The 13,554-nt window shown below is 42.2% G+C and overlaps 1 protein-coding gene across 1 annotated transcript in view; it reads left to right on the forward strand.

Moving 5' to 3' along the window:
• Positions 1-13,048, forward strand: part of LOC130150659 (ovostatin-like) — a 32,137-nt gene extending 19,089 nt beyond the window's left edge. The window contains exons 22-35 of the mRNA XM_056341808.1: positions 520-571; positions 863-946; positions 1,902-2,078; positions 2,391-2,472; positions 3,367-3,523; positions 3,983-4,057; positions 5,375-5,540; positions 6,193-6,413; positions 6,859-7,074; positions 7,215-7,339; positions 7,538-7,628; positions 9,957-10,028; positions 11,275-11,377; positions 12,359-13,048. Of these exons, the coding sequence (XP_056197783.1) occupies positions 520-571; positions 863-946; positions 1,902-2,078; positions 2,391-2,472; positions 3,367-3,523; positions 3,983-4,057; positions 5,375-5,540; positions 6,193-6,413; positions 6,859-7,074; positions 7,215-7,339; positions 7,538-7,628; positions 9,957-10,028; positions 11,275-11,377; positions 12,359-12,411 (1,674 nt within the window). The 3' untranslated portion in view covers positions 12,412-13,048. The remainder of the gene's footprint in view (positions 1-519; positions 572-862; positions 947-1,901; positions 2,079-2,390; positions 2,473-3,366; positions 3,524-3,982; positions 4,058-5,374; positions 5,541-6,192; positions 6,414-6,858; positions 7,075-7,214; positions 7,340-7,537; positions 7,629-9,956; positions 10,029-11,274; positions 11,378-12,358) is intronic.
• The last annotated feature ends 506 nt before the right edge of the window (positions 13,049-13,554 follow it).

Raw genomic sequence — 13,554 nt, forward strand, 5'->3', positions numbered from 1 at the left:
AGGGTGTAGATCACAATAATCAGTGGCATCTGCTGTCCTCCTGCCACTGTCTCCTTTGTGAAACCATGACTATGCATGCCCTGACACTCCACAGCATATCAGTAATAGCCAGAAAGGAGGAGATTCCATACCTTACCTGTGAGTGCCTTTAGCCTGGAACTCTACTACTGGGGGGGGGTGGGGGGGGGGTAGAGGCAGGTATAAAAGAAAAAGAATTTGCCTTGTGCATCATAAAGCAGCAGCCACGTAGTTGGAAGAGTCCCTCTCAGAGGTTGGAAATGTCTATTTTGTAACTGCTTTCTTAGAAAGAAGGTGCTCTGGACAGGGGGTTGGGTAAAACAGGGAGGGAGCCATGGACCAAGAGATATTCTAGTGGAGACAGAGAGGACTGGGTGCAAGGGGTGCACTGTCTGGGTAGGCACATCCACATACTGTTTTACAATGTTAAATTGTCATGTTTTCATGGTGATGTTCTACACTTTTCTTCCTGTTCTCGACCACTGCCCTGCAATAAAACAGCCTGAAGGTATTAAGAAAGAGTTGACTCAGAGCTCCCTCGTCTGTTCGAAAGGTAAGGCAAGTTCATTCGTTCCAGGAGTCAGTGGGACTGCTTCACTGTTTGTAGGTTTTGCCCTGCAAAATCAGAGACCCTTCCAGGGAAAGACAGAGGGTTTCAGGGTCAAGATGCTGGGCTACAATTCAGGATTTTCAGAGATACCTTTGTCTCACTGGGCAAGTCTCTGCAATATTTTCTTTACCCAGACTGCAGATTGTAACAGTCACTGTAGTGATGCTTACAAAGTGAAGACTTCTGGAAAAAATGATGATTTTAACAATTCTTCTTGTTACATTTTTTTATCAGGCATAACAATTTCTGAACCAGTGTCTCTCATCTTGCCAACAAACCTAGTGCAGGGATCAGCCAGAGCTTATTTTTCTGTCATTGGTAAGTTTAGTACTTGGACTAAAACCAAAAGTAAATGGCATTTCTCTTGTGCTGCATCAAGTGCCATCATGTGTACATCTGGAAAACTAATGTAAAATAGAGGAAATGCTTAATCTTGATTTTAGAGGAAATCTTTCCTACTTTGCAAAATGGCAATGAAAGACAAAAGTTTCTGAGAATTCCCTAATATCAAAATATTTTGACTTATATTGCATTTCAGATTATACTGCATTAGCATATCCTGTTTAGTTAATTAAGCTTAAAAGTAAAATAAAGCATAATTCTTTAAAAAAAATATTTTGATTTCTTGGAAAGAAGACTTCAGAATTTTGCTGACTGCATAATTTCAGATTTATGCTTTTGCAAAATGAAAAAAATTTGTGTAGTTGATAAGTCCTCACAGAGTAAGACTTTCAGGTCCCAGACAACTCTACTAATCTTAATGTCATTATTAAGGTAGCTCAATTCAGTAAAAATTCTTTGAGGTTCTGAACTCAGACTGCATTCTAAATACAATTGTTCTGCATGCCTGGGTCAGCGCGAGATGTGCTGATACTGTGCAGTACAGCCCCTGTAACCCATCAGCATCATACTCAACACAGCTTTCTCACATGTACATGCAAAAAGGGAAGCAGGTTGTAAAGGGCAGGGAAGCTGAAGCCTTCTAAGGGTTCACAGCGTTTTCTCAGAGCCCATGCCAGCCCTTATCGCTGCTCAGTTTTTCCTCAAATTCTCAGATTCTCCCAGGTGTCCAGAAACAAACAAACAAACAAACAAAAAATTAAAAATTGAGGCATTTCAGCCTTTCTTTTAAGCTGTTTCTTTTGTTACTGTGATTACTCTATATTGGTCATTGCCCTTGGGTTCATAATAAGGTAATATAACGCAATATATAGTGCTGTGTAATAACAACATGTCTGAACTGAACTGACTTCTTATATCTTTCATTCTTCAGGAGACATTTTGGGTACAGCTCTGAGGAACATGGAGAACCTCCTCCATATGCCTTATGGCTGTGGAGAACAGAACATGGCCTTATTCACGCCCAACATCTATGCCCTGGATTATCTGAATAAAACTGGGCAGCTGACTGAAGAGATTAGAATCAAGGGTACTGGATATTTATCCACAGGTAAGAGACTCTCAGATTCTCTCATCTAATATTCTGATTGTGTGCATTGTACTCTAAAGCTTTACACAGGAACACTGATGTCTGAATTCTAGCACCACATTTATTGCACAGGAGCAGGTGATGACACCACCCCAAAGAAGCATGTCATACTTCCAGAAGCAAAAACATCTAGAATTCATAGTGGCTGGCATTATTTATGAGATATACATTACTTAATATTAAATCCAAAAATCTTACTACTTCAGCTGAATAAACCGCAGAACTAGTGCTTTTCTGTAATTAGAAAATATGTCATCTTTGTTGTCTTTTCAGGGTACCAAAAACAGCTGTCATACAAACACCGGGATGGATCCTACAGCTCCTTTGGGACACGAGATAGGGAAGGGAGTGTATGGTAAGTGATGACACTTTCTGTTTCCCTAGTGCAGGATCTTTAGGCTTTGAAAAATGATGGAAGTATGAAGTGATTCTTATCTTTAATGGAGTAAATATACATAGCTCAATTAATTTGGCTCGCCTAGTAAGGGAGAAATTAATAAAGCAGAGAGAGTGCTACAGAAGTATAAGATGACTGGGGGCTGGAGTACATAATGTTCAAGGTCAGGCTGAAGGAGCTGGGTTTGCTGAGCCTGTAGAAGAGAAGGCTGGTGGGGAAACTAGGTGAATCTTCCCACTACATAGATAGAAACTGTAGAAACAACAGTCAGGCCCTTGTCAGGGTTGCACAGAGTGAGGACAAGACTTTGTCCTTCCTCAAGTTGCAACACTGAAAACTCCATCTCGGTAGAAGGGGAAAAAAAAGCTTCCCCAGGAGAAGGCTGCAGCACTGAGACAAACGCCCAGGGAGGATGTAGATACCTCTGTCCCTGGAGATTTTCACACGATCAGACAAGAGACTGAGCAACACGACAGAGCTTTGAAGTTGTGCCTCGTTTAAGCAGACGGTTGGACTGGAGAATTCCAGATGTCCTTTCCCACCTAGTTTATTTCAGAATTCTGTTAATTAACATTAGAAACCACTATCATCAGTCATCAAGCTCTGTCTATACTTTAGTCCTGCTCTGAAAGAAAGAATGGTTTCAGCACAGGAATGGAGAAACCGCAGGTCAGTTTTTAATGTCAGTTTTTTAATGATCTTACTGATTAAAAACTTACAAAACACTTGTTTCTTTTACCTCAGACATTATGGAATTCACCTTATGTCATTTTCTATGCACACCACATTGCTGGTAAACCTTCTTGATCTTGTTCACACCTTACCTGCTTTCTGCTTCTGGTTCACCTGCAGGCTCACTGCCTTTGTGTACAAGTCATTTGCACAAGCCAGACGCTACATCTACATTGACGACGATGTCCAGTCTCAAACTTTGATCTGGCTGGCAAGCAAGCAGAAGTCAGATGGCTGCTTTGAAAATGCTGGGTCACATTTCAACAATGCTTTGAAGGTAACTGAGACAAGTATAGTTCTAAATTTCCAATCCTGGCATTGGGATCGATTTGGATCATTTCTGCCAGGCACAAGCATATCACCAGACTCTTCCTAGTTCTGTTCTCTCATGTCCCTCATATCCAAGCATGATTCTTACGTCTGCTATCAATGATGAAGTAGAAATAAGTAGAACTTTGAGTCACAAATCTCAGGTTTTATTTTCTACCACAGCATTATGTGTTCAGCCAGAGGCTATAATGTGCTTTATTGCATATGTGCAAAAGCCAAGAAAATGCATGAAATCATTTTGGCTTTATCCTGAGAGAACTTATCTTCCTTTTTTCTGTGAACACAGGGAGACAAAAATTACTTCTCATCTCAGATCTAACTGGGATCTGAACTATGAATTAATTCACATTTTGTTTCTTTCTAGGACATCTGTAACTGACTAGTTCTTCACTTGTTTTTATTTCAGGGTGGAGAGGAAGGTGAATACTCACTCACAGCCTATGTTGTGGCAGCGTTGTTGGAGGCTGGACACTCTGCTGCGGTAGGTATTTGATGTTGTTATGCCCTGTTAGTCCGGTCAGCCGTTTGTGAAACAGTGCTCAAGTCATAGTCCTCACATCCATATTCTTTAACAATGTGGTAAATACTGTTTGTAGGACAGTAGGGTCACCTGAGGAAATCTGTTTCCAGAACCCTGAAGTTGCCACAAGTATTTGATAAACGTTACAAATCAGTTATGTATCCAATTCCTGTAGATTAATTCAAAAAATCCCTGAGAATCCAGTTGTGTTAAACAATGGTAGTCTATGTAGATGCAAAATCCAGACTGAATTTGCCCACTCCATTCAGAGTCCAGTTTGGAACTTACTCTGAATTTACCCAGCCTGAGGTCCAAGCTATCCAGTCTTCAGTCCCACAAACTCTCTCTGCGCATTTAGATCCAAGCTGTGATCTGATTGTTAATTTTGTCTCAGCTTTGCTTTGATTTGATTGAAAAACTCTGATGGTTCATCATGGAAGGAAATGATGAGCTGCTAGTTGGGAGACTATGCATGGGGGAATAAGAAACAAGTTGCGTTCTCTGTAATATACTTTGTGCATATCCCTGAGACTCTGTTTTTTGCTGACTTTGTTCTTAGTAAAATGAGGATGATAAGCCTTGTTCCCAATCTAACAAATGTGTTCTAGGCATGCTGAGTTTTGCAGATTTCTCAGGTACTGTGGCATGGGGCATCATTTAAGTATCTGAGACCAGAAAGATAAAAACATCGTGCAGAATCAAATAGTTCTTCAAAAACATCAATTTAGTTCCTAATATCTTCATAAGAAGCTCCAAAACATAATGCCACGTCTATAAGTAAAGCTGCATAGACAGGACATGGTTATAAAGTGCTGGTGATGTCTGAGCTGAAGTAAGCTCACAGAGATAGTCTGTAAGGCTAAAAGGGCTGAAGACTTATCTTGATAGCTATAGCTAGCAAATGAGTAATAACATCTATCTGAGAGAGCCTGCTTCATCATGATCTCAATGCACTTTACGTAGTACTGTAAAAATGATCCAGGTTTTATAGCTAAAGTAACCAAGGGACAAAGGATTCACCTGCATAATAAGGTCATCTCACAAGTCAGGAAAAGAATCAGTGCTCTGCTAGTCTGGCCATGCTACGTCTACATAAATGCAACACTGGAAGGGCATTTTTTACAGGATACACATTGTAGGCCCTTAAACAGGCCATGGACCACGTATATTCTTATCATGAAGGGTGTGTGGTGGCAGTTTAAGCAGTGATGGAAGTTTTTAAACAAGCTGAGACACAAATCCCGGTACCTGACAACTCTACTGCGTTTTCCATTATAGCATCCTGTCATTCAGAGTGGCATGAACTGTTTGGAGACTGCATTTACCAAAGGAGTCCACAACCTGTATAATCAGGCCCTCTTTGCCTACATTTATGGCTTAGTGGACAAAAAGGAAAGATGCCAATTCTTCCTTGAGAAGCTGGACAAGACAGCTACCAGACATGGTAAGCGCAGTATGGCCATGATACAATACAGCGAATGGAATGATGTAGGCTATTCTGATGTACAGTTTTCCCATTCATACTGCTCCCTTCCCATTTCATGCCTGCCGTGCTACTGAACTCATCTCTATGAACTTCTCTGTCTCTTTTGGTTTCACAAAACATTGAGCTGTGGCCTGATTTTCTTAATAATGAAAGAATTGATGTGTATATATATTATATATTTATATTTTTATATATATTTAATTATAATAATGTAGGTAAGGAGAGACTCCTTAAGTCTGAGTCCAAGATAGTGGATAATTGTATCCAGTTCCCTCATTAGCTTACTCTTTACATGCTGAACAAACCTGTTCCCTTGACTACGCTGTGTACTCCAGTCCGTGACTACCTTAGCACCCTTCTGCTGCACTGCCGTCACTTCAATCCCTCTTTAACTTATACAGCCCCATTTTATTAATCCCTTTCAATCCCTTCCTGTTTTTCTTTCCATTCTGGAACTGAAACTTACCCAGTTCAGGACACTGATGGCTGAAAAAAACTTTTGGGTAAAGGCAGAGAGGGAATTGTATGCCTATTTCCCACACGATAGTGTAGTGAATTAGGTAGCAAGTAATTTTCCCGTGCTTTTTACATCTCACTTGTCTGTTTTCAGGTGGCTCAGTTCATTGGCAGAGAGAATATAAGCCACCAGCAGAACATTTCCCTGTCTTCTATTCCCGTGCCCCTTCTGCTGAGATTGAAATAACCAGCTATGTGCTCCTGGCTTTGCTCAACAAAGCCAAACTCAGTCCAGAAGACTTATCTTACATTTCTCGCATCGTGCACTGGCTTGTCAAACAACAGAACCCGTATGGTGGTTTCTCCTCCAGCCAGGTAACAACTGGGTGTGGTAAAAAGAAAGATTCTGGGAGCGGTCCAGCCTGCAAGCTGGATCTCGACAGTATGTCATATCTTCCTGACTGCATATTAGTTTGAACAGTATTTGATAAACAGTGCTCACAAAAGTTTCTTTGGCGAGGCACATCATGCCTCTCATAGGCTATGTCATACATATTTTAGGTTTAGGAAATGGGGATTTACCCAAATTGCAAGTTAGCTGTAGACAGCAGTCACTGCTGACACAGCATTATCCCAGGTTTTCCAGCATGATTAAAATCTATTGCTCCAGAACTTGTATCTTGTCTCCTTAGCTCTTTGCAGAGTCCCCCTCTATTTATGAGCATGGACAAAGGATCAGGGAAATGGGAGCTGTGCTAATCACATGCATCATCTTACAGCTGGGTATCTGTCTAACTGGGGATCATGCTTTTATTTTCAGGACACTGTTGTTGCTCTCCAAGCTTTAGCCCAGTACGGATATCTCACTTTCTCTAAAAACAATCTCAACACAGTTAAAGTCAACTTCATGGACTCCACCAGTAAGACTTTCCAGGTGAACAACAAGAACCGCTTCTTACTGCAACAGGCTTCCTTACCCACTATTCCAGGGAATTACAGTGCAAAAGTGAATGGCACTGGCTGTGTCTATCTGCAGGTAAGCAAGCTGGAAATTCAGCACCACTCCTCTGAGAACTAAGCAGGGGGTCCTCCATACCTCGTTCCTCTCCATACCTCATGCCAAAGCCACAAAAGCCTGTAAGTCTGTGACCATCTCACACTTTCCATCTCTTTTAGACCACCCTGAGATACAACATCCATTTGCCAAAAAAAGCTGCAGGATTTTCTCTCTCCGTACGGCCGGCCAATGTATCCTGTACAAGCAGCTTTCCACCAAATTTTGATCTTGTCCTCTCTGCCAGGTAACTTCCTTTTACTGACCCACTCCCCTGCATTCATTCACAGCCTGGTAAAGCATCCAAGGAAGGATTTCAGTAGAGGTAGTTAGCTGCTACTGTGCAGCTGCAGGAAGACAAACAGGATCATTGGGAGCCGAAATAGTCATTCACTGGTCTCCTCTCCATTTGCAGACCAGACTAACAGAGCTTTTCTCATTTTAGTTACACAGGAAACCGCAAAGTCTCCAACATGGCTATTATTGATGTGAAGATGCTCTCAGGTTTTGTTCCTGTAAGATCTTCCCTAAGAAAGGTAATGAATGGGAGTATAGTGAATGTTAAACCCTGAAAACATAGGAAGTTGGTAAAAAATAGTCTCTGATTAGTAAATTGAAGCCCCATGGAAATTCTGCGAAGTCCCTGGGCACAGCCTTCTGTCACATACTCTGTGTCTCGGACTTGAGGCTCTGTTAGAAGTTGCCAAATCCAGTAGCCCAACAGAGGTGAGACTGCTGCAGCCTCAAATCCCCAGGTTCAGCTGAGAGCAGGGCTGAGTGTTAACTCCCTATAAGCAGGCATGCACACTATAAATATATATACACATATACATGCCTGGCCACACAGATCAGCCAAGACGGAAAACACAGCATTTACACACACATAGATAGCACAAATGGTGCTATCCTCTTCCCCTTTCTGGCTGATCTGTGGAAAAGATAAATATATACATATATGTATGTATACGCACACATATATACATGCAAATATACGATGTGGAGCCCTCTGGTAGCTGGCCACAGCCCCACTCCAGTGACTGGAACTGAGCTCCCCAGCACCCACATACATGCCTGGTGGGTACCTCCAGTAAACCAGCCCTAGACACGCAGCCTCTGCAGCAGCTGGGCAGGGATCCCCTGGTCTCCCAGTTGCCTCACGCAGACACACACACACACACAAATGAGTTGGGCTAGCCGGTCCAGCCCATGAGCCTGAGCAGTATCTGCCTCCAAGACAATATAGTCTCTCCAGCAACAGGCTGGGACCTCCTGGTCCCTCCGGCTGATGGCAGGGTGACTCAGATCCTCTGGTATCCTCAGTATTTGGCCCAGGCTTATGCCTGCTTCAGCAGCCAGCTGCCAAGCCCCTTAACTCACTCACCAGCTAGTCCAGCTTTATATTTGCTAGCAACCACACGCTGTCATACACACCCATGTACAGCAAGCCTGAAGCCTGGTGTCTCCAGATGCTAGCACCCCAGGCAGAGTTCGTGTGATCTGTGGTCCCCTCTTCAGCAGCTGATATGCCATACACACAGAATAGAGACCTCCCCACCCAGGAAAAGAGTCAAGAACAGAGTTTAATAACAAGTCAGGAGAGGTTGTGGTGACCAGGTGCAGGGCATGGCCAGACAAGAGTGCTGACCACCAACCTGTTCACATGCAACCGGCTCCTTTTATCCCATTTTTCCACACTGTTCCTCCCAGTTGGACTTTATCCCTCCATTTGTTACTTCTGGTTCTTCCCCTAAACATCCTGTAATAACTCTGCCTTGAGTCTCAGCATCCCATATTCAGCCCTGTGTTCCTGTAAGCAGCATTCTTCCTAAGCCTGTAAGGTGATACTCTGCTGTTGGCTCACCTGGTGGGTCTCACCCCCTGACAATGGGGCTGGTTACTGCACTGTGGCAGCCCTGGGGGGAGCCAGGTCAGGGTGCTCTGGTGGCTTTGCTCAGGTTACTAGGGTTTCCCTGTGCTCCTTAGTCTGTGTGTGCGAGCCTTTCATCACACAACCTAGCAGAACCTATGTAAGAAATACTTCTGCCACAGTTAAATTGCTTAAATGGGCATTTAGCAATGTTATCTCTTTGACATGGTTATTCCTTCCTCTACAGGACAGTTTAACAAACAAAGGACAAGTGGGTATTGCTCTTCCTTTACTATCCAGAAATTTGGACACGATGATGACAGTGCTAGGGAGAGCACTGATAAGCACCTCATTTCAGGTCCTAGTGCAATTTAGGTTCTGCAACAGATGTATTGGCTTCAGGCCATGAGCTGTAAGCTTCAAGCAGATGAGAAGAATGCCAGTCATTGTAGAGTCTGCTCATCGCTTGGTGCAATTGTAACCATTCAGTATTCGGGCCTGATTTTCTTTTTTAGCTAAAACTGTATGAAATTCATAACTTTCCTTTGTAAGATTTCACAGTTGAGATGTTACACTGTCTGCCATCCTACTTCTCTTTATATGTATTTGGGAAAAAATAGGTGGATTTTAACGTTTGGATTATTTTGGTTTCGTGTGTTTTTATAGTAAAATAATTTTGGTTGTAGGCTTTTCTAAATTCTTTTAAACCTTTATTTTTTAAGATATACAATGGACTAGCGAGTGAGTCAGCTTGAGCTGTAAAGTCTCACTGAAATGAGAACACTCTTCAGTTAATGGTGCAAGTCACACCCACCACAGCTGACTAGTGAAACTATTTATCCTTGTGACTGGCTTGCACTGGCAGTCCAACACTCAACTCACATTTCTTATTTCGGTCACGAGATGGCGGGTGGCACAAGAGGAGTGTGGCAGCCGCTTTAAACATACTTTGTTAAGTCTCCTATATTAACATTACCATAATTTGCCTTATTTAAAGCTTCAGTACCAGGATTCTGTTGTGGATCGTGTAGACATCAAGAACAACCACGTCCTTTTCTACCTTCAGAAGGTAAGTTTGGGAGGTTTCTTTTTGGTTTTATTAAATTGGAAGTTTAAAACAGGCTCCCAGATAAAAGAAACGTTTCATTGATAGCAGATTAGCAAAACACATGTTTTAAAGACATAAAGGGACTTCACTCAGTCCAACATCAGATTTATATATACACAGTTGTAGTTGTAGTCTACAGTGAAGAGATAAGCATTTATTACTTTTTGTGAAGAATGCTGTATGATTAAATAGCATTTCACAAACATAGTTAAGGTATTTCCCATCTTACAAAAGTTCCCAGTCTACATAATATTCCTCACCCTCTAAGTGATGCTTCTCATCAGCTGATCTGAGAGTGTTTTACAAAAAGTCAGTATCATTCCCTCCCTTTTAGAGAGATTTCTGTGTGAAAAGAGTAGTCCTACTACATCAATGACAAAAATAAAGGGAGGTGAGAGAAGAAAGATGAAAATCAAAACACAAGTGATCTTAAAATACCAAGAAGGGAAGGGAAGAGGAAACAAACAGAAACAGTAATGATATCTACCTCTCAAATGGTAATTTTTATTACTTGTTCCCCAAGGATCTATTAAGGAAGATTGGAATCAGTATTTTGAATTCACGGAGAAGCTGAGATTCTGAGAGGTGAAAAGTTTACCCAGCAGGGCACCAGTGATGCAGAAAGTTCTCCAGAGCCCCTGTCCGTTCCTGTAAAGAGATCCACAAGACAGAAACTAGGTCAAAGAGAGAAGAGAGCAAGGGCACAGTCCCAAGCTCACAAAAGAAAGTTTGAGACGTTGAGTAAGGAGGAAAGTTTGGGACGTTTGGCTGCAGGAGTGTGGATTGAGGAACAGAACCACAGGGGGTGATGGAGATCTTGAGTTTAAAGTGATTAAAGAGAGAAAAGTGGGGAGAAGATTCATAGGAGTGCTGAACGTGATTTTAGGCAGGAAAAGGCAAAGGAGGGCACTAACAGCAGCTTTCAATGACCAGATGGATGCTGGTGTGCTGAAAGCTGCAGTAACCAGGGAATTGTTGGGGTAATTGGCAATGGAAATACAAAGAGGAAGAAAGAAGACAGCATACAATTTTAGCAATAACTTTTAAGCAATGATCTGTTCTGATGTCAAGTTTACAATCTGGACAGAACTGTAGAATAACACTTTGTCACCTAGTCTGAGCCAGAAATGCATCTTTTCAACCTTAGCCTTGTGGGCAGATATGAAAACAAGAAGTCCAATGCATTTTCTTGTCTTACCATTTCCAGGTCTCCCGGAAGCAAATCAACTTCTCTTTCAGTGTGGAGCAAAGCCTGCCTGTCTCAGATATCAAACCAGTCCCAGTACATATGTACGATTACTACGAAACAGGTAGTTGACCTCAGTAGGCCTGAGCAAAACCTGTGAAATCAAAGTCTCAGTCTCAGCGTTTACAAGGTGCAGACAGTGGATTTTCCCTTGCTCTCGGTGTGCAAGCTTCTTTCCACTTTTCTGCATTTGCTGACTGTTTCCCAGGAGAGACAAGTGGGGAGAGCAAGCTGGCAGTTCTGCTGCTTTTGATTACTAAACTGAAAAGGGTTTGCAGAGCCTAGACAGTTTCTGTCCCCCTGTCTTTTCATTTCTTGCTTCATTTCAACATAAAGCAGATCAGAAAGTGATACGTTAGAAGTAGCTTTCTTACAAAATACATAAACATGTGTGGTTCCACTTTCTTTCCATAGTTTGAACACAATGGTTGAAACCATTAACTCCAAGGCAGCAGTGTTCCTGACTTCCCTGATCTGGGTTATCTCATATTTTTCGTTTATATTGCCATAGTAGGCTGCAGTCAAAGAACCCTTCTCTAGTGGAATCTACTTAAGCAGGAATGACAGTGCCACTGAACTCAAGAGTTCAACCATCTAACTAGAAAACTGAGTGCCTGACCACCTTTCTTGATCTGGCCTCAAGGAACTACAATTGCATTAGATATTACGCAGCTGTGGAACTTATCAAAACTGTGGCTCAGGTTCTCCCGTGCTTTTCTCAAGCTTGGCACAACTTTTGGGAACTGCTAACAGATTAGCAGCAGTATCCAGAGAACTGACATATCCAGAGAGCTGACCCTGGAGTGCATGTTCTGCCACCTGATCCACGTCTTACGTGGTCACTGCAGTGGTGTGTCCTGACAAACATGGCCAGAGGAGTGCTCTGACTGTGCACCCCTGCAACAGGGTGCCTTGACAACTGGGAGACTACCACAAAACCTATCAAATGTTTTCTGGTTCATAATGTGTTAATCACAAGTGCACATGGACTGGAGTCAGAATGATTTCGCACTCTCATGCAAATGTCATCTTTTCTTCTTTCCAGATGAATATGCCCTTGCAGAATACAAAACACCCTGCTCCCTGCCTTCCAACTGAAATCAAATATGTTCCAGGAAAGGTAATGGTTCAGAAGGTAGGAGTCAAGCGTTTGTTGAGGAAGAAGAGGATAAGAGACTTGTTTTATTCTGGGAGAGCAATGAAAAGCATGTAGAATAATGAGGAATAAGCAAATCCCAAACTTCAGTAATCAGAATGACCCATTCTGGCCCACACTTCAAAAGAGCTTGCGGTCAGTGTGGGTCAGAAACTCCAGATAAAGTGCTTTTCCTAACAAGAGATACTGTGCAATTGTTAACCCTGACCAGCCATCTTTTTGTAAACTCATGACACATATTCCAGTGGGAGCTTTATGTAAACTCCTGAAATGTGTATTCTTGGCCACAGATTCCTTTGAAGAAATCAAAGATGAGGAGAATAATCTGCTGCAACTGTTGCTTTCATAGATTAGATTATATTTGTCTGTTCTTTCCCTTCATCCTGAAGGAAGATTCTGAATAAATTACTTTGATCCTCATAGTTTTCAGTGACTGAACTGACTCATGTACAGATGTCAGAACTCTAGTCACAGGAAGATAACTTCTGTGCAGTTTTTGCCTCTATTTAGAAAGTTTTTCTTCAGATTAACATCTCATATTTACTGCTCTTTGTAATAAAACCACCTGATTGCCAATGCTATTTGTCCCAGTCTCCACTTGTTGTATCTAGAACTGGGTGCTGTAAGAAATTCTGTAAGCTAAAAAAATCATACCTTGGACAGGTCAATCATTGACATCCTTGTGACAGGTCAGTCAGTGACATCTTGTGGCACAGACAGGATCAGGGCCCTGGCCTATGTGATGGAAGCTTTCTACCCAAAGCTTAACGAGAAACAAGAGAGCTATAGCACAGAAACTCTTTGAAAAGGAATTGGGGAGGAATGGTGGGTCCAATGGAGCCCTTGGAGGGAGAAAAATGAGAAGATTTGGAGTGAGTGAAAAATAGAGAGCCACAAGGAGCTTATGATGGGATGGCAAAGTACAAGAAATTTCTTGTTGTGCTTTCTGCATTTAGTGAACAGGTACAGCAGACAGCCAGACACTGTGGCTACTGTCCCTCTCAGTCTGCAGTGACCTGACCTTTGTCCTGACCAGATCACACTGGTAGAAGGGCACAGAAACCAAACACATACCCATAGTGACC

This window comes from Falco biarmicus, chromosome 5, assembly GCF_023638135.1.
Source record: "Falco biarmicus isolate bFalBia1 chromosome 5, bFalBia1.pri, whole genome shotgun sequence".
Taxonomy (NCBI): Eukaryota; Metazoa; Chordata; class Aves; order Falconiformes; family Falconidae; genus Falco; species Falco biarmicus.